Source organism: Bos indicus, chromosome 10 (assembly GCF_029378745.1).
Source record: "Bos indicus isolate NIAB-ARS_2022 breed Sahiwal x Tharparkar chromosome 10, NIAB-ARS_B.indTharparkar_mat_pri_1.0, whole genome shotgun sequence".
Lineage (NCBI taxonomy): Eukaryota > Metazoa > Chordata > Mammalia > Artiodactyla > Bovidae > Bos > Bos indicus.
Genome location: NC_091769.1, coordinates 32,386,612 through 32,404,864, shown reverse-complemented (window position 1 = coordinate 32,404,864; position 18,253 = coordinate 32,386,612). Strand labels below are relative to the sequence as shown.

General features: G+C 40.2%; 1 protein-coding gene across 4 annotated transcripts in view; it reads right to left on the bottom strand.

The window, feature by feature from the left end:
• Positions 1 to 493: 493 nt before the first annotated feature.
• CDIN1 (CDAN1 interacting nuclease 1) overlaps positions 494 to 18,253 on the bottom strand; it is a 234,352-nt gene continuing 216,592 nt past the window's right edge. The window contains exons 11-12 of one of the 4 annotated variants that reach the window (XM_019968479.2): positions 6,053 to 6,218; positions 494 to 3,751 (exon numbers count right to left, since the gene is read on the bottom strand). In XM_019968479.2, the coding sequence (XP_019824038.1) occupies positions 6,089 to 6,218 (130 nt within the window). In that variant the 3' untranslated portion in view covers positions 494 to 3,751; positions 6,053 to 6,088. Of the gene's footprint in view, positions 6,219 to 18,253 lie in introns of all 4 variants that reach the window. The other 3 variants (XM_070797237.1, XM_070797241.1, XM_019968478.2) reach the window with 3 other exon arrangements.

Sequence of the window (18,253 nt, the reverse complement as noted above, 5' to 3'; positions counted from 1 at the left end):
GTTAATTTATCAATACATTGGATAAACAATAATGTACAAAGGCTAATTTTAAGGCAAACACAATGAAAGCACAGGAATTCCTCTTACAACTAAGTGTATACGTGGCTGCTAAGTTGCTTTAGTCATGTCCAGTTCTTTGCGACCCTATGGATTGTAGCCCACCAGGCTCCTCTGTCCATGGATTCTCCAGGCAAGGATACTGGAGTGGGTAGCCATTCCTTCTCGAGGGGATCTTCCCAACTCAGGGATCAAACTGTGTCTCCTGCATTGGCAGAGGATTCTTTACCCTCTGCGCCACGAGGGAAGCCTTTACAACTAAGTATGCATCCTCAAATACTCTGGTGGATGAAACTGCCATATTTCAGATTTTGAGGGTTTCTGAAGTAATTAATTCTCACCAAAGTAATTAATTAACGTCAAAATATATGATGTGTTTCTCTGATTCCAATAAATACACCTAGTTTTCAGCTGAAGAAAATGAGAAAGTTAAAATAAAAAGGCTCCAATTATTCCTTTAATGCAAGTGAGTAAGAGCACATTTAGGCTCAACAGTCATTCATTTGTGCATTCAACATTTATTGAACACCTGCTCTGTGCCAGGAGCTCTGTTAGCTATTGGGTCATAGAGTGGTGAACAAGATAAACACAGTTCCTACTCCATGGAGCTTACAGTCGAGTCAGAGAAGCTCGCCAGTGAACAACTACAGAGAGAGGTACGTCAACAATTGAGATAAACGTGGCACAATCAAATAAAAGGTGCTTACAACTTTTGGATTGCTTACAAAACTATGGTTTCCTGCAGAGGTCACTGGGATTATATAAATTTTGATTTTTCCCTATAAAAGAAATTTCAGTTAAAATTAAAAAACAGTCCACTTCACATACACTCAATTGTAATTTCTGACTGTATCTGTGTTGAATATAAAAAGGACACTTTTTTTTTTTTTAAAGAAAAAAGTGCTAGCTTTTCGAGAAATACCTTTAACTGAGGCTGTTTTCAGGGGAATTCATGACTGCTTTAGGTTAATGGTCGGTGGCTTCATGTTCAGGCCTCAATTAAACTCTGAACTTCCATTGTTATTACTTAATTGACTTGGTTATATTTCATGTCAGCATTTCAAAATGACCTTCCTTTTAAAAAATAAAAATTACCTGACAGGGAAGCATTGTGGCAGCCATCCCACACTGTCTTTATGTATGGTTGGGCCTAGAATTTACTCAATTTATCTACCACCAGGGTACTTCTCATCATCCTTGCTTATGACATGAGACAGCTCCAAGTAAATGCAAGGGGTGAGGGAAAAGAGATGAAACACGAAATCTATCTGCTACCATGACTATTATTAAGATGCCAACTAAATCCACTGATATCCACTTTAATTCTAATCAGGGAGTTAGTCTTAAACACCTTGCATATCATGATTAAGTGCTGTCAAGTTATGCTTCTTTGAAAGCAGGATTATGTGCACCTTTTCCTTCCATTACAAGTGCCTCCAAAGGTTTAGTTGTGCCAGTTAACTAGATGGAAACGTAAATCCCCTTTACTTGTACACGAGACAACAATAAGAACAAGTTGGATTGCTCTAACTAATGAGTGGGATTTTATATAAAGTAGGTATGACGCCAAGATGGAACGCTGCTAGACTGACTGAAGCAAATTAAAGCATCAAATGAGTCTGTCCCCTCCCCCTGCATCGTGGAAAAGTTTTAAAAGTCTTTTTGAAGTACTTTGATCAAGCTTTGAAATCATTTTAGTGGGTGACTATTGTATGAAAACCGTAATTTATAGTTCTTGACCTAAGCAGCTCTTTGTCTCACAGCCATGTTCAAAACAATAGCAGGAAAGTGAAAAACACAAGGGGAACGCAAGCTGTTCTGGTTATTATTTAATTCATAATTCCATCTTCCTTAATCTTTGCAATCCAGGCATGTTCTTAATAAAACATCTTCAGACCATTTTTACTATATATAGGAAGGTTAGTTTGGCATAATACAATTAGAGGGTCTGAACTGTGTCACTGGGACCTTTCCTTAACCTGAGGGTGACCTACCAGGCAGGTCCAGAGAGGATCTCGCTATAAATGGTGACAGTGCAGGCAAACTCCTATTGTTTGCCTTTTAATTTCCTCTCTAGTTAAGCCGGCTTTGTTCCTTGACCTTAACTGAGAAGGTGCCAACTGGGAGATTTTCACCTCCCATCCTATTCACAAAATAGTTATAGTTAGGAGGCAATTTGCTCCCAGCAGATCACACAGAAAATGGCAAGCTTCCTCTAAGATGAACTAGCTAGGCCGTGATTCTCTAATTGAATCACAGAGACACTTTACTATTTTAATTAGTTATTTTAATCAGCTAAAACATCACCATTCAGCCTGGAAATATCAGTAAACCTCACATGTTCTTTGGACTCTTTTTGCCAAAATAGTTACGGATAGACTAAACCTCAGGCTCTCTTTGACCCTGTAAATATCTTAGTTACAGGTTTTACGATCTTCAAGTGCCACAGATGCCTGTGAACACTGGATACACGGAGGAGCCTTACGTGTGCTTTTCCCCAGAGGGTTTAGGCCAATTGTTCTTCCCCAACCTGGACTCTGAAAATACATGGATCAGGATTCAGACGGGCTGCATTTCAGTCCTGGGATCATTTCCCAGAGAGAAAAAGAACCAAGGGATAGTGTTGTTGTTGATGTTCAGTCACTCAGTCATGTCTGACTTTTGTGACCCCATGAATCGCAGCACGCCAGGCTTCCCTGTCCTTCATTATCTCCCTGAGTTTGCTCAAACTAACGCCCATTGAGTCAGTGATGCCATCCAACCTCTCATCCTGTCGTCCCCTTCTCTCCTGCCCTCAATCTTTCCAGCATCAGAGTCTTTTTCAATGAGTTGTAGTAAGTGCCGAATGTGTGTCCACGTGGGAAGAAACTGCAAAGGCTGGAGAAGGGGAGATGACAGGGAAGAGGAAGGGAATGGAGGCCAGCACGGATTTAATTCAACTGAAACTGCAGGTCTGTAAAGGGTGTGTGTGTGTGGGGGGGGGGGGCCCGCTGGTGATAAAGAGCAGACATCTCAGGTATCTTGGTTCCAGAGAGGAAAGGAAACACTGGGTGTAGCTCCTCAGGGAGGGGCGAGTGACTTAACTGTTCACTTGGGCGCTGTGCATTAATTAGTGAGGCCCACTGGGGCCCATTTAGTGGATGACCTCATCCAGGGCGCTAAGCAATCCCCTGGTGGCTTTAATGAGTGAGTGCACCCCTCAAAGACTTGACAACTTATCTTTTTCCAGAGTGGAATTAAGCCTTGCCAATAATGAGCACCTACACACCTATGCTCAAAGGAAAATGATGTCCCCTGGAGAGCCAGTTTTCTACTCTGCACCCGAGCCTCCTTTTTATATATGATTTAGGAGTGTTTAGAAGAGTTAACAGACACCTTGCCCAACGCAAATTAAAAAGAAAAAAGAAGTCTCATTGGTTTTTGTTTGTTTGGGGTAGAAATGGGGTGGGACCAAGTCTGTGAAGTATCAGCGCTGGATCAGCTTTGCTCTGAACTCATCCCTCTGAGAGCTTCGAACGAACAGTGTCTCCTGTTTGTTTGTGAGAGCAGACGCTTGGCAGGTCTACATATGCCAGAGAGAACATCATTGAGTTTTATGTTTGTACACACACTCCTGCTTTCTCACTTGGCTTAATTCATCAGCACGGTTTGCAGAGATCTCCATAAAGTAGGATTTGACTTTAACGTTAATGTTCTAATGATGAGAGAAGAAAAAAAAAAATGTCACCATATGTCTACTCTTTAGGGGTGATGTTTATACTGTCTAAATTAAAAAAAAAACACACAAGTAAACAAACACACATAGAAATATTAATAGCACAGGTAAGTATTTCTTACATAAAAGGACAAGGAGGATTTCGGCTTCTAGTCTAGGAACATCAGTCCCCCCAATACCACTCCTCCAATGTCTACTGAAAAGTAATACACATTATAATCACATTAGCTTTTATGTTGTATAAAGCTGAGTTTTAAATAACTTTGTAACTTTATCATGATATGTACAGTCTACTGCTGGTTTCTTTCCCACTTTTCAGGGCCAGATTGAAAAACCTCATCCATACAGAAAAGGTGGTGCCTTTGCCAGAGAACACTGGTACCTTCTCCTAACATATTATGTCAGGGTGCCAGGTAGGAGCAAGCACCTCTTTCATTTTTTAAATTTATTTGTGCCCCTTCATCATAAATTTGTTTAATGTAAAATAAACAAATCCTTGATGAGGGTTTAACAAGGTTTTCAACATCTGTGCAGATCCATGTAACTTACTCCTAAAGAAGAAAAATCAGTTTAAAGCATGCCATGAAAACTGCTTTTAACAACAGTTTGGTCTAAGAGTGTGTGTGTGTGTGTGTGTGCGTGTGTGTGTGTGTGTATGTGTGTGTATCAAGACAACAGTGGTTCCCAAGTGTGTGTGTGTGTGGTGTGTATCAAGACAACAGCAGTGGTTCCCAAGTGTGAGTGTGTGTGGTGTGTATCAAAAACAACAGCACTGGTTCCCAATCATTCTATTTTACTCACAAAACCTGTATGGTGAATTTTACACTGAAGCACAAGTTTGCCTGATAATACCATACCATTTCATCTTCTCCCTCTTTCTTGTTTAACGCAACCTACCACAGAGCTAAAATCCATGCCTGAACCCGACATGTTTCTGTTCTTCAAAAGGAAAGGTAACAGGCAGACGTCTGCATACCCTCTTAGGTGCAAAATGAACAAAGTGCAGACAGTACAGTTAAGTCTTTTGAAAGAACCGAGCAATACACATAACTTGAGGGTGTTTGTAAAAGTTACATTTTTACTAATATTTCCAAACTCACTCAACATTATAAAGAATATAATGTCAACATGGGGGAAAATTTTATTAAATACATTTTTGGGTATGGATTAATTTTTTACCTTCCTAAAAGATAGGTTTAAAATGAATTTATATTGATGTTTTTCTTCAGATTGAAATTTGGTTTGCAGTATAAAAAATGAATAAATGAAAGTGAACAAATACAAAACTTCTTTTATTTTGCTAACCTGAAAATTGCTCTAGGTTTATTTTTGGTACACTTAATTCATTGAAAGCTGAACTTCCCTAATGCCTAACTTATTTGAGTGTTATATAATTATGTGGTATAAATGGGAGATATAAAGCAGGGTAAAGAATGCACTTTTGAAAAATTTTACTCATAAAAATACCAACTACCATCCATACCTACAGACAACTAGTTGTGTTTTAAAATAAACTCTTTTCAAGGCTGGCCCCGAGCTTCAGTTATCTGCCCGCAGCCCCCAATCCAAAAGAGAAGCGTGGTTTCCAGACACAACGTAACTAATGCTTTTAAATGAGATAAGTGGAAAATGTTTGGTGTTCAAACAAGTAATATAAAAAGAAGAAATTCTCATCAAATACATTTTTTTCAGCTTGGCTTACTGCCATAGAAGTCAGGAAACCACCAAGACGACAAAACAAGCACAGGCTCCCAGCAAGATCAGCCCCTGCAGGTGAGCCAGAAAATCCAGTTGTAGCCTTCACGACTTTGGCTTTGCTAGGACCGTGAGAGGTTACTCCACGATGGTAATGCAATCCTGGGTATCTGTAAGTGTGCATGAAGAGAAATGGGGAGGGAGACAGAATGAATGTAGGCTTAGCCAAAAAATAAATAAGAGGGCAATTTGGTAACTGGGCGGAGAATTGAAAAATCACACCTTTCAGTCTCCACATTTTTTCTTTTGTTCAGTATATAAGGAGAAACCATCCGGAAGGAAGAAAGATTATGACTATCTATAAACTAACTGTTTGACAGAGACAGAAATGCTGATAATGAGTGGGTTGTGTCTGTAGTTCTTGGCTGTTCCCATGAGCAAGGGATGAAGGAAAACAGAAACTCTTGATATGTTTGTCTAAAGAGGTAGTGGTGTGACCACGGGCAGCGAGAGTTCAGCTGAAGTTCAGGGCAGATGTTGCCAGGAGTTTACGCTGCAGGAAAGTAAAATTGCTTCCGGATTCACCTTTTCCTCCCAGCTTCTCTTCCAGGCTCATCAGGGTCAAGCAACACTGTGGCACAAGGTGACGATGTCAGTGGGGAAGCAGGCATGGAGCAGGATGCCCCTCTCCCGGTTACAGTCCAGCTCCTGGATGAACCCGTACCAGTAGATGACTAAGCCTGGCCCAAACCTGCAGAAACACGAGAAAATAACACACACGGGTAGTACTGACATAACTCCAGAAAAAGGTAATCACTGATGCATGGATAAGATGACTAAATGACTTTACACAGTTTTTGTTTCCATTGCTATGATTCTGACTGAAAGTAGTTGAACTTAGACCAAAAAGTTTATTTAATGCAAATGTTACCACCTTGGATGGATTTGTTACCTTGTTTTCAAGGAACCTGAACTATTTCACTATCCTGATTTCCTCTCAGTCAGGTATTATGCTGACTTAGCTGATGAAGGATAAAACAGAGTTGCAGTAGCATTGAGCTGGGGAGCACCAGGCCTGGGCTTTTAGCCTGTTAGCATTCAGAGGTACAGCTGAGCACAGCTTCCCTGATGGCTCAGATGGTAAAGAATCTGCAATGCAAGAGACCGGAGTTTGATCCGGGGGTCAGGAAGATGCCCTGGAGAAGGGAATGGCAACCACTCCAGTATTCTTGCCTGGAGGCTTGCGCCATGTACAGAGGCTCCTGGTGGGTTACAGTCCTTGGGGTCCCAGAGTTGGACATGACTGAGCGATTAACACTTTCACATTCAGGGGCACCCTTTTAAAGTTTAAACTTACCTATTTTCAATTAAGTGAAAAAAAAAAAGTTTGAAAAGTAATTTTAAAAAACGAAATGGCTCAAAGTCTTCTTCTTACAATATACCAATAGGGCCAGAAGTTCTTTCTGCCCTATTCTTTCTAGTCTAAAAAAACCCAAAACACACACACACATGACAACTGGGATCCTAAAAAGAAATCTCTTGACCCTCCTCTCTCTGCACTACAACTTCTCTTAAGCTTGAACATGGCATGAAATTGGGCTGTAGGTTCTTATCACGAAAACAAGGAATAATGCCAGGTAGAGTTGAGAAAAAGTCTTGAGAGATGCAGGCTTAAAACCTCAGTATTTCTAAATAATGCCTCCGAATTATCTCCAATTTAGTTAGCAGCACACTCAGGAAGTAGTCAGCAGGAAGTCGAGACCTCTAGGTTGGGTTCATAAAGATGTAATCATTATCAGTCACCATGCACACAGAGATGTTTTGCACATCAGTTTCACGTTTTTCCTACCAAGAGTACTTAATTAAAGGGCAGCTCTACTTTTGGTGTCGTGTTGCAGGAATTTTACAGTGAAATCATAAATTATGAATGTTGGGTTAGTAAAAGGATGTCTAAAAACAGAACTGCTTTCTGTATTCTGACATTACAGCGGGCTGAAGCGAGCTAGGCCAAAAGGCTTTTTCCTTTCATGATTTATTACATGCTGAAGTGTACTTGCCAAAACAAACAGCACAGGATGGGCTGCGAAATACTGTATGCACAGGAACAAGTTCAGTTGGATGTTGTGGGATGGTTTATTTGGGGATCCACATCAGGAAGGTAGCCAAGCTGGATGCAAGATTAACTGAAACCTTTGCATCCTCGCTGTGCAGGGACAGAATCCTGAGATGGCGGCTCTCAACAACTGAACATGTTGCAGGGGGTGGGGTTGGGGCACAGGAGCCATCTAGGATGCAATTCCTTGGAGTACCAGGCCCTGCAACATTTACCCTCAGGACTGACTGCACATGCTTTTGTTTCTCAGTATCTCTGAAGAGTCTCCTTTGTGGTCAGAAGAATCAGGCACCTAAGATGCGAGGTATGCGCACCTCCCCACCCCCACCCCCACCCCCCCGACGCTGCCACTCCTCCCCACTGTGCTTACTTGCCCATCAGGTGAAGCTCACACCTAAACAAGGTATTGCTTCCATTGGGGTTTCTAAGTAACTCTCAATCACAAAAAACTGTCTGCAATGGATACCACTTGGTTTCTTGATTTCACGAAGAGCTCTGTGACTAGTATCAGATGATCTTGGGTTTGTCAAAACAAGTCTGGCAAGAGCAGGAAGATCTGTGATTCTGAGGATCATGTCTGAGATGGCTCTAAACCTTCCCATCAGTAAAGCAGCCCTGAGTCACAGTCTCGAGAAACCTAATGTTAACCTCAACACGTTTCCCCTGTTTTATTACGCAGCCATTCTGGAAGCTGTGATGTTCTTTAGAAAGGTGCTCATATTTTTACAAAGGGAGGAAAAAAAAAGGCAATCTAACCAGTTATGGAAAAGAACAAAAGAATATATAGAGGTCATAAACAACAAGCCCAGTGTTTTAAAGATTTAATAAAACAAAAACACATATCACCAGCACTGAGAGAGAGAGAGCAGCCTGCTCTTTACCTGAATCATAAGCCAAAGGACACGAGGCATGACGGCTCTTCACGAAAACGGCAATTTCTAGGCATTAAAATCAGGCTGGGGAACACCTCGATGACCAAGAAAGTAGACTTGTGTTTCACTTGTGAGAAAACAGATGAAACCAGCAACCAGAAAATGTTTTGCAAGATTGTGAATCTGGACTGCTTCCATGTCCCAGCTATTGTTAACACTGCTGCGATGAACATTGCGGTACACGTCTCTTTCAATTCTGGTTTCCTCAGGGTATATGCCCAGCAGTGGGATTGCTGGGTCATAGGGCAGTTCTATTCCCAGTTTTTTAAGGAATCTCCATATTATTCTCCATAGTGGCTGTACCAGTTTGCATTCCCACCAACAGTGTAAGAGGGTTCCCTTTTCTCCACACTCTCTCCAGCATTTATTGTTTGTAGACTTTTTGATGACGGCCATTCTGAGTGGTATAAGATGACACCTCATTGTGGTTTTGATTTGCATTTCTCTGATAATGAGTGTTGTTGAGCATCTTTTCATCAGCAGATGAATGGATAAGGAAGTTGTGGTACATATACACAATGGAATATTACTCAGCTATAACAAGGAATGCATTTGAGTCAGTTCTAATGAGGTGGCTGAACCTGGAGCCTATTATACAGAGTGAAATAAGTCAGAAAGAGAAAGACAAATACTGTATATTAATGCATATATATGGAATTTAGAAATATGGTACCAATGATCCTACATGCAGGGCAGCAAAGGAGACACAGACATAAAGAACTTTTGGACTTAGTGGGAGAAGGTGAGGGTGGGATGATTTGAAAGAATAGCACCGAAACACGTACATTACCATATGTAAAATGGAGGACCAGTGCAAGCTTGATGCACCGAAGCAGGGCACCCGAAGCCAGTGCTCTGGGACAACCCAGGGGGATGGGGTGGGGAGGGAGGAGGGAGGGGGTTCAGGTTGGGGGCGACACAGGTATACCTGTGGCTGATTCACGCTGATATACAGCAAAACCGATCACAATGTGGTGAGGTAATTATCCTCCAATTCAAATAAATACATTAAACAAAAATAAATGGAAGATTATGAATCTGAACGTTTCATGCAGTGGTTTGCTAGGAGGACTCTCTAAAGGTAGCAACACAGATATTTGAGCTATTTTTAGTACATATGGGAAATGACTCATAATAAGGCTCTACCACCTAAATCTTTGTTCCCTAGCTTCTGGGTGACATTATATTAACTTGGGTAATACCAGCTCTCTCGTGTAACTCAAAAGCTCTGACAGTATATCTTAATTAATCAAAAACAAGGAAATATAATAACTTCCCTTTGTAAACAGAGATTGGCAGATGAAGGCTTTCAAATTATGTAGTCTTTGAATGACAAAAATAATGGGGACTACAGATGGTGACAAGTTTGGAAATTTAATGAGAACAAGATCTGGCCTTGTTCCCAACACCTTGAGTGCATTTCTGATGTTTCTCCAATAGCTCAGGATCCAGAGATTATCAGATGCTGGCAAGATAACCTTTCAGCAACTTATCCATTTATGAAGAGGCTGACCATATTAACCAACCTTGTATGATCAATTCCTTGATTACTGGAACTTACAGAAGGGAGCATGTGGGCTGAGAATTTGAAAAACCAAGCAACCCATCTCTAGTGTTTCCATCTGAAAAGGTGTAAAACCGGGAGAGAACCGAGACCTAGGAAATTTTTATGTCGGGCAAGTACATGCTTAGGCACCTAGAGATTTCACCTTTTTTGATGTCTACTGGATAAGAATGAGATCACTGGGAAGGCACACACAACCTTTGTGACCAATAAAAATCAAAGAGACTATCAACAGAATTTAAAAGAAAATAGAGTTCCTGGATATGAGCAAATGTGCAAAGCAGAGGGTTGGTCTGCTACTAGGACTGCAGCCCTCCCTACCAGGCTGGAGATACTGGGTAATGGGATATGTATGGATCTCCAAATTGACTGTGTAAACACATTTCAAGGTTGACTATAATTTGGAAGTTACTATTTTCATGGTCAAGTAATAAGACCAAAGCCTCCAAATGATTTTAAAAACTACTGTGGAGCACAGCCTGGAATGTGAGTGACTCTTGAACAAGTAATTTTGCCTGCAAATAACATACTACCAAATTAGCAAAAATAACAAATACCTCTTGAAAAAAATGGGAGGTGAAAGTCAAAAGCCATGACAGACCTCGAGGGTATGAAAAATAAAGCTCCTTATAAATAACGACAGCCTTATAAATGTGTTTCTCTGGTTTCCTTCCATTTTAGAGTATTTAGAGAAATTAAGTAGGAGACTGGAATGAAAACTGGGTACCCTTTTGTAGGTTTTGTGCATATGCATCTCCATATGCTTCACCATTTGTCTCTCTGCTCTATTGTGACCCTTTTGAGGGCAAAGACTGTGTTTCACTTACATTTGTGTCCTCTAGACCTAGCACAGTACCTGGGACATGACAGGTACCCTTGGACAAGATGGGGAACACAGTGTTAGTAATAATAGGATCAGACGGCTTTGCACTGGTTACTGGATCGTGGCCACCTAGACACAGGCAAGATGGAAGGGCTCAGCCATTGCCAGGGTTTGGTAATTTTATTAGTGACCAGGAAGAGCAACCCAATGGCATACTTACAGATCACAGTGCTAGTCATAATAATAGTTACAAGGTTAATTATTAATAATTTCATAGCACTGACTATGTGCCAGACACTGTTCTAGGCACTTTACACGTGTGGATCCATTTAATTCTCAGGTCAGCTCCATGAGGGAGGAAGTTATTGTTCCCACTTTACAAAAAAAGAAACTGAGGCACATACAAATTTAAGTATCTGGCCAGAGGTCATGTAACTAAAAAGTAGAGGAATCTGCTTTGGAAGCCAGGACTGGCTGGAGGGTCTGTGACTGTCTTTCTATGATGTAGTGATCAGTCTACTAAATATGGTAACACAGTATTAGACTTCAACCAGAAAAAGAACAGAGATGCTCTATGCACTGGTCAGACCACACCTAGATTGTTGTGGAGGGTTCTGGTGTCATATTTTAAGGAGAGTATCTCTAGTCTGGAAGTGATCTGGAGGAGAACTCTAGGATGAGTGAGGAAGCATTAGAATAACAAAGTATATATGACTTGGAAATGGACACTTAAGGTGGTAATATGCTCACTCATGACCTTTGGATTTTTACAGTGCTCCCGGGAGAAGGAACTGGATTCCTGCTGTAGCTCTTGAGCACAGATGTAGGGCAATGTTTGAAAGTAACCAAGAATCAGATTTTGATTCAACATGAAGAACAATCACTGAGTGAGTTTGGAAGTGGATCTTTCCTCAGTCAAACCTCCAGATGAGACCACAGACCCTGGGGCAATGCCTCGAGTGCAGCCCGTGACAGGGGGCAAAGAGGATGATTCAGGAAAGCTACACCCATATTCCTGACCCACAGAAAAAGTCAGATAACAAATGTGTTATTTTAAGTCATTTCGTTTGGGGCAGTGTTTTATATAGTAGTAGACTGGTGGGCTGCAGTCCAAGGGGTTGCTAAGAGTCGGATACGACTGAGCAACTTCACTTTCACTTTTCACTTTCATGCATTGGAGAAGGAAATGGCAACCCACTCCAGTGTTCTTGCCTGGAGAATCCCAGGGACAGGGGAGCCTGATGGGCTGCTGTCTATGGGGTCGCACAGAGCTGGACACGACTGAAGCGACTTAGTAGCAGTAGCAGCAGCAGATAACTAATCTACTAATCTTCTCCAGTAGCTCAGACACGTCTGCCTGCAATGCGGAAGATCTGGATTCGATCCCTGGGTCGGGAAGATCCCCTGGAGAAGGAAAGGGCAACCCACTCCAGTACTCTTTCCTGGAAAATTCCGTGGATGGAGGAGCCTGTAGGCTACAGTCCATGAGATCGCAGAGTCGGACACGACTGAGCAATGTCACTTCACTTCAGATAACTAATAGATATACCTGCACCATAGACTTGAGTACTCAAATACCATTCTTCAACATACGCAGTATGGAGAGTCCTGTTGTCTACAGGTTGGCTTTTGTCAGTTAAACTTGAACCTAGACTATACAGCAGAAGGAGTTACCGAATGAGATTATCAGTAAGTAGCAACTCTTTATCAAGGCAAATCTCAGATACAAAGCAACTCTGTCCTATTACACTAACAGAGCTTTTTGGCTCCTGACTATACCCCAATTCCCCTCCCTGCTGTGTATCTAGGATGCTGGGGTTTCCCAAAGAAGTAGAGAAATCATATGTAAAATGAGGAATTCTGCATGTTTCCCCTAGTTCTGTGGTTTTGGTGTTATTTCGGCTATTGGGCTTCTGAAGCTGCAAAGAGAGGGTGGAGACAGGATGTGGGATGTTGGTTATAGGCACAACTCTTTGCCAGTTGAGGTGACTGTCGACAACTAAGGAACAGACATTTAAAAAAATCCAGTTGGAGTAATCCAAGCTTGTTGGGTGTTGGGGCAAATTGATTTTGTCAATCTCAACAGGTGCTGAGGACAATCCAGGAAAAACAAGTGCTGGTTACATTTTGTTCAGTTAAAAAAGGCAGCTCAATCTGTAAGATATTTTTTAAAAAATTGTCAACAAAAATGTTTTAAAAATGGTATTTCAGAGAGTAAACTCTTCAGTTTTTCAGAAAAATTTAGCTATCCTCAGATAATCTCTAAGGTTGTCAGATTATGAATGTTGGACAGAATATGGCACAAATTATATATCAAGTCTTCCACAATTCTCGGAGAAACTCAGAGGCACAGACAGAAAATGTGGGCTCCCAAATTCAGGAAGGGCTTGCTTATTTCTTTTAAACTATATATTAAAAAAATACTCTCTCTTCCTTGTCATGCCTCTGTGCTATCCTATAACACAGGAATTACATGGATGGTAGTTTTACTTATGGAGAAAAGAGAAGACTATCAACTTTCTATTATTAAGACTTCCATGAAAGAGGAGAGCGAAAAAGTTGGCTTAAAACTCAACATTCAGAAAACTAAGATCATGGCATCCGGTCCCATCACTTCTTGGCAAATAGATGGGGAAACAATGGAAACAGTGAGAGACTTTATTTTGGGGGGCTCCAAAATCACTGCAGATGGTGACTGCAGCCATGAAATTAAAAGACGCTTGCTCCTTGGAAGAAAAGCTATGACCAACCTAGACAGCATATTCAAAAGCAGAGATATTACTTTGCCAACAAAGGTCTGTCTAGTCAAAGCTATGTTTTTTCCAGTAGTCATGTATGGATATGAGAGTTGGACTATAAAGAAAGCTGAGTGCCAAAGAATTCATGCTTTTGAATTGGAGGAGACTTTTGAGAGTCCCTTGGACTGCAAGGAGATCCAATCAGTCCATCCTAAAGGAAATCAGTCCTGAATATTCATTGGAAGGACTGATGCTGAAGCTGAAGCTCCAATACTTTGGCCACCTGATGCGAAGAACTGACTGACTGGAAAAGACCCTGATGCTGGGAAAGATTGAGGTGGGAAGGGAAGGGGACAACAGAGGATGAGATGGTTGGATGGCACCTTTGACTCTATGGACAGAAGTTTGAGTAAACTCCGGGAGTTGGTGATGGACAGAGAAGCCTGGTGTGCTGCAGTACATGAGGTTGCAAAGAGTCAGACACGACTGAGTGACTGAACTGACTGACTGACTGAGGCACCCTCTTCAGAGAGGCTGAAATGAAATGTAAATGCAGGAATTGAGAGATTTCCAATCGCACATTAGATATCATTTTGCTAAATTAGCCCCAGTAGCCAACTCCCTGGTTGGCTCCCTAACGCCCATTTAGCTTCTATTTCTCCACAGATTTCAGAGGGCCTGTGACCAGACATTACATCTATAAAGATGTTGTTTAAATACAAATAAAATGATTCCAGTACCCAACAGCAAAGAGGTAACTAACATTTACTACATGCTTACTATGTGGCCAGCAGTGTTTCAAGTGCTTTTACATGTACAGGCTAATTTAATATGCGCAAGCCAGCCCCTTATGTGAGAAGGAGTAGGCTGTGTGTGCTATGATTATCCACATTTCACAGATGAAAAAACTGAGGCAAAGAAATGGTCAGGAATGGATCTCATATTTATGGAATTAACTTCGCTTATCAACGGTTTCAGCTCCAAGAAAAAATAACTATGTATTAAAAAAAAAATCAACATACTTTTATACCTCTTTTGATAATATGAAGGTGAATGGTGGTGGGATTCATATTCTATTGTACAATTTGGGTCTCTACATAGAATAAGAGAAAACTCATGACACTGATCATATCCTTCTTTTCTCAATGAGCTGTGTTACTATAATTACATTTAAAAAAGGATTCTAATGCATGAGGGTTCTGCAATATAAATCTGGATCAAGTCAATAAAATAAACAATTTTCATCTGAAGGATGACAAGAGGACTGTGGAATGATTTGATGATGTTAGTCAAGTTCTTGGTCATGAGGGTCTTCATCAAACAATAAAAACAAAACCTAGTTGTACTGATTCAAAATCTTTGTTCCCAACCCAAACTTTTTCAATTCACAAGCAAATAGAAAACTCCTCTCCAAAAGAGGAATAGCAGAAAATCTTTTTTTTTTTTCCCTTTCTTGAGTTGCTGTGTGGGGTCTGAAGTATCTTCTGAGGATGTGTGCAGACATGTGGCTGTTGGAAGTCAATTGTTTCACCATCAAAAAGACTTGCATGTGGTTTTTATGAAGAACGCATTCTCAAACACACAGTCCAGGACGAAGGAGAAATATAAAACATCTTGTAATTGTTTTAAAATAAACTCTTACACTGTTTATTTAGTTTTAATCTGTGTGTTGTAGATTGGTTATGCACTTGTTAATCACTGTTGTATGTATCTCCAGACAGAGTTGTAAATAACTTTTCAGTCCAAGTGAAATATGCTTGCACATGTTTATATGCAAAGTATGTGCGTATTTATGCCCGTGTATAAATATGTGTACAATAATAATAGATTAGTGATCATGTAATACAGCGTCTTAAGGTTCTGGCACTACGGTCAATTTCACATACAAAGCAAATATTCTTTTTTTGGTAATATCTAGAGATGAAATAAAAATATAAATTGATTGTTTCATTTGCTTTTTTTGGCTTGGCAACTCTGTGTTTGCAAATTGAAATGACTAAAGAAATAGAATCCTAGTTACGAATATTCTCGCTGGGTTTATGGATCTTCATGATTACAAATGCAAGTCTATATCTCTGTAACATCAACTTACTGCCTAAAATCTTGGAAAAAGGAAAGGAAAAAATGTGAGAAATACTGATTCACTTTTGGCTTTTATGCCACATAGAAAGTAAACAGATAATATATTATTTTGAAGAAAATTTAAAATGTATATAAATACACAACCACAAGCACCTGAAATTCTCCTTGGTGTTTATATAACTTAGCATTTTCATGTCTACATTAAACTGCCTGGAAAAGTGCTTAACTTCTACTTTACTTTGTCCTGTATTGGGTATTCTTAGATGCTGTACTAACAGTCTTTCCTGACTACAGGAAATCTCTCCTCAAAAGAGAAAAATTGAGGCAGGTGGGAGAGAAAACATAGGCAGAAGCTTTTTTATATTTAATCCATTGTTTTTAATACCTGTTTTCTTGGAGAAACACTACTTCCTGGCAGTGGGGCAGGCTCTCTGCATTTGCCTGTTAAGAATTTACTTGTAAGCCTGAATATCCATCCTGCATGGAGTCACCAAAGAAGTGATCTTCCTCTCTCTAAGGTTCTTTAATAACTCAAATTTTAATAATGTAGAACTGTTCGTATTTAAGTGTAAAAATAAGTTATCAATTGAGCAATACAATAATAATAATTGAATAAATAAGATGCCAAAAGATTCACAGTGCAAGAATAATTAGAACAGTAACATGGTGTTCTAGAAGTCTTCATAGACAAGGTAAGTTCTCAGCTATGCTGCATTTATTCATATAATGGCCTTTTAATTTTCTCCATTAAACCCATTTTTTTGAAAGAAGAATGAAGATTGGGACTACAGGTTCTGAGAGATAGAGAGGGATGGCAGAATCAGAAGCATATTAAGTTTATTTTATTGTGAAACTAGAGAATGAGCTTAGGCATGATAGCCCTGTTTTTTGTTTCAAATGAGGATGTATGAAGTGGATAGTACAAAGTTTCTCCTTTTTTCTCCAATGGGATGGAAAGAAAAGAGAAACACCAAATGCAGTGAAAGAAACTAAACAATGAAAAAATCACAAAGTACCCAAGGTCATATGTGCTTTGAAAATACTTAAGTACTGACAGGACACTTCAGGGGACCTTGGGTGCAAATCATATCTATCTCTCTAGAATTTATACCCCAGGCTTCTTCCAAAAGTTGGGGTAGCTTACAAAATTGGTCGTGTGAATTATTACGTTTTCTCAGTTATTTCCCCAGGGAAACATGCCAAAGGCAAACCCATCATTTCAGCTGATTTAGGGTTTGATGCCAGAGAATTTATAATTGATATGACAACCATAATGGAAAGTGATCATCATGCTGGCAAGACATGGGGCTGACGGTGCAACAGTCCATTTTGGTATCTGCCAGTGAGTCAACCATAGACTTGCTCTGATAAACGTTGAGGTTATTTCTGAACTTTTTATTACCAACTTCCTGAATACTAGAAATCAGAAATTATAAAACAGAAAATATTTTTATCACAAAAATATTGCCAACTTTTTGCACATAGTCTTTTATTATTAGGTAGAGGGGGAGGGGGCCTCTGTTTCCTCAGCTCAGTTCATGGAAGATCACAGGGTAACCCAGAGTTCAGTCAGACGTTTATCTCAAGACACAAAGAGATTTATGGGTTCTGGATATATATATGTCTGCTTAAAATAAAAAAATTATCGGAATTTTCATCCTTGGCAAAGTCAAGTAACTAAAGGATTAAGGCTGATACATGTTCGCCCTATAAATCTATCATTAACCAAATGTGACACAATGCTTCAGGTATGTCAGATCTCAACTTGCTCTAAATGTGTAGTTAAAATTTTCTTTTACTCATAATAAATACTTCACGATAAGGAAAGTCTCTCTGGCTAAAGCATCACAGTCCTCAAAAGCAAACCTCTCAATTTTATAGATTCATAAAGGCAAATGCTGGAAAGAGGAGAAAAAAAAAAAAGAGAAGGTAGAACCATCCATGTCATTAGGAAAAATGGCCTGGTAAAGAAAAACAAACAAACAAAAAATAGTTCTCAGAAAAAAAATAAAAGAACAATCCAGCCTGGCAGTTATTAAACAAACACTTCTAGAATACAAAGTTCCATGAGAACAGCTTGTATTTCAGAGGCATGTGGGAGTCAACCAATGAATATTGGCTGAGCGGATACATGAATACATGAACGAATAACACCACAGAGCCCCTGCCTCAGGAGAAGCTGTGGATGCTACCATAGCAGAGGCATCACTTTGCCGACAAAGGTCCATCTAGTCAAAGCTATGGTTTTTCCAGTAGTCAGGTATGGATGTGAGAATTGGACCATAAAGAAGGCTGAGCGCAGAAGAATTGATGCTTTCAAACTGAACTGTTGGAGAAGACTCTTGAGAGTCCCTTGGACAGCAAGGAGATCCAACTAGTCAATCCTAAAGGAAATTAGCCCTGAATATTATTGGAAGGACTGATGCTGAAGCTGAAGCTCCAATACTTGGGCCATCTGATGTGAAGTGTTGACTCACTGGAAAAGACCCTGATTCTGGGAAAGACTGAGGGCAGGAGAAGACGGGGGCAACAGA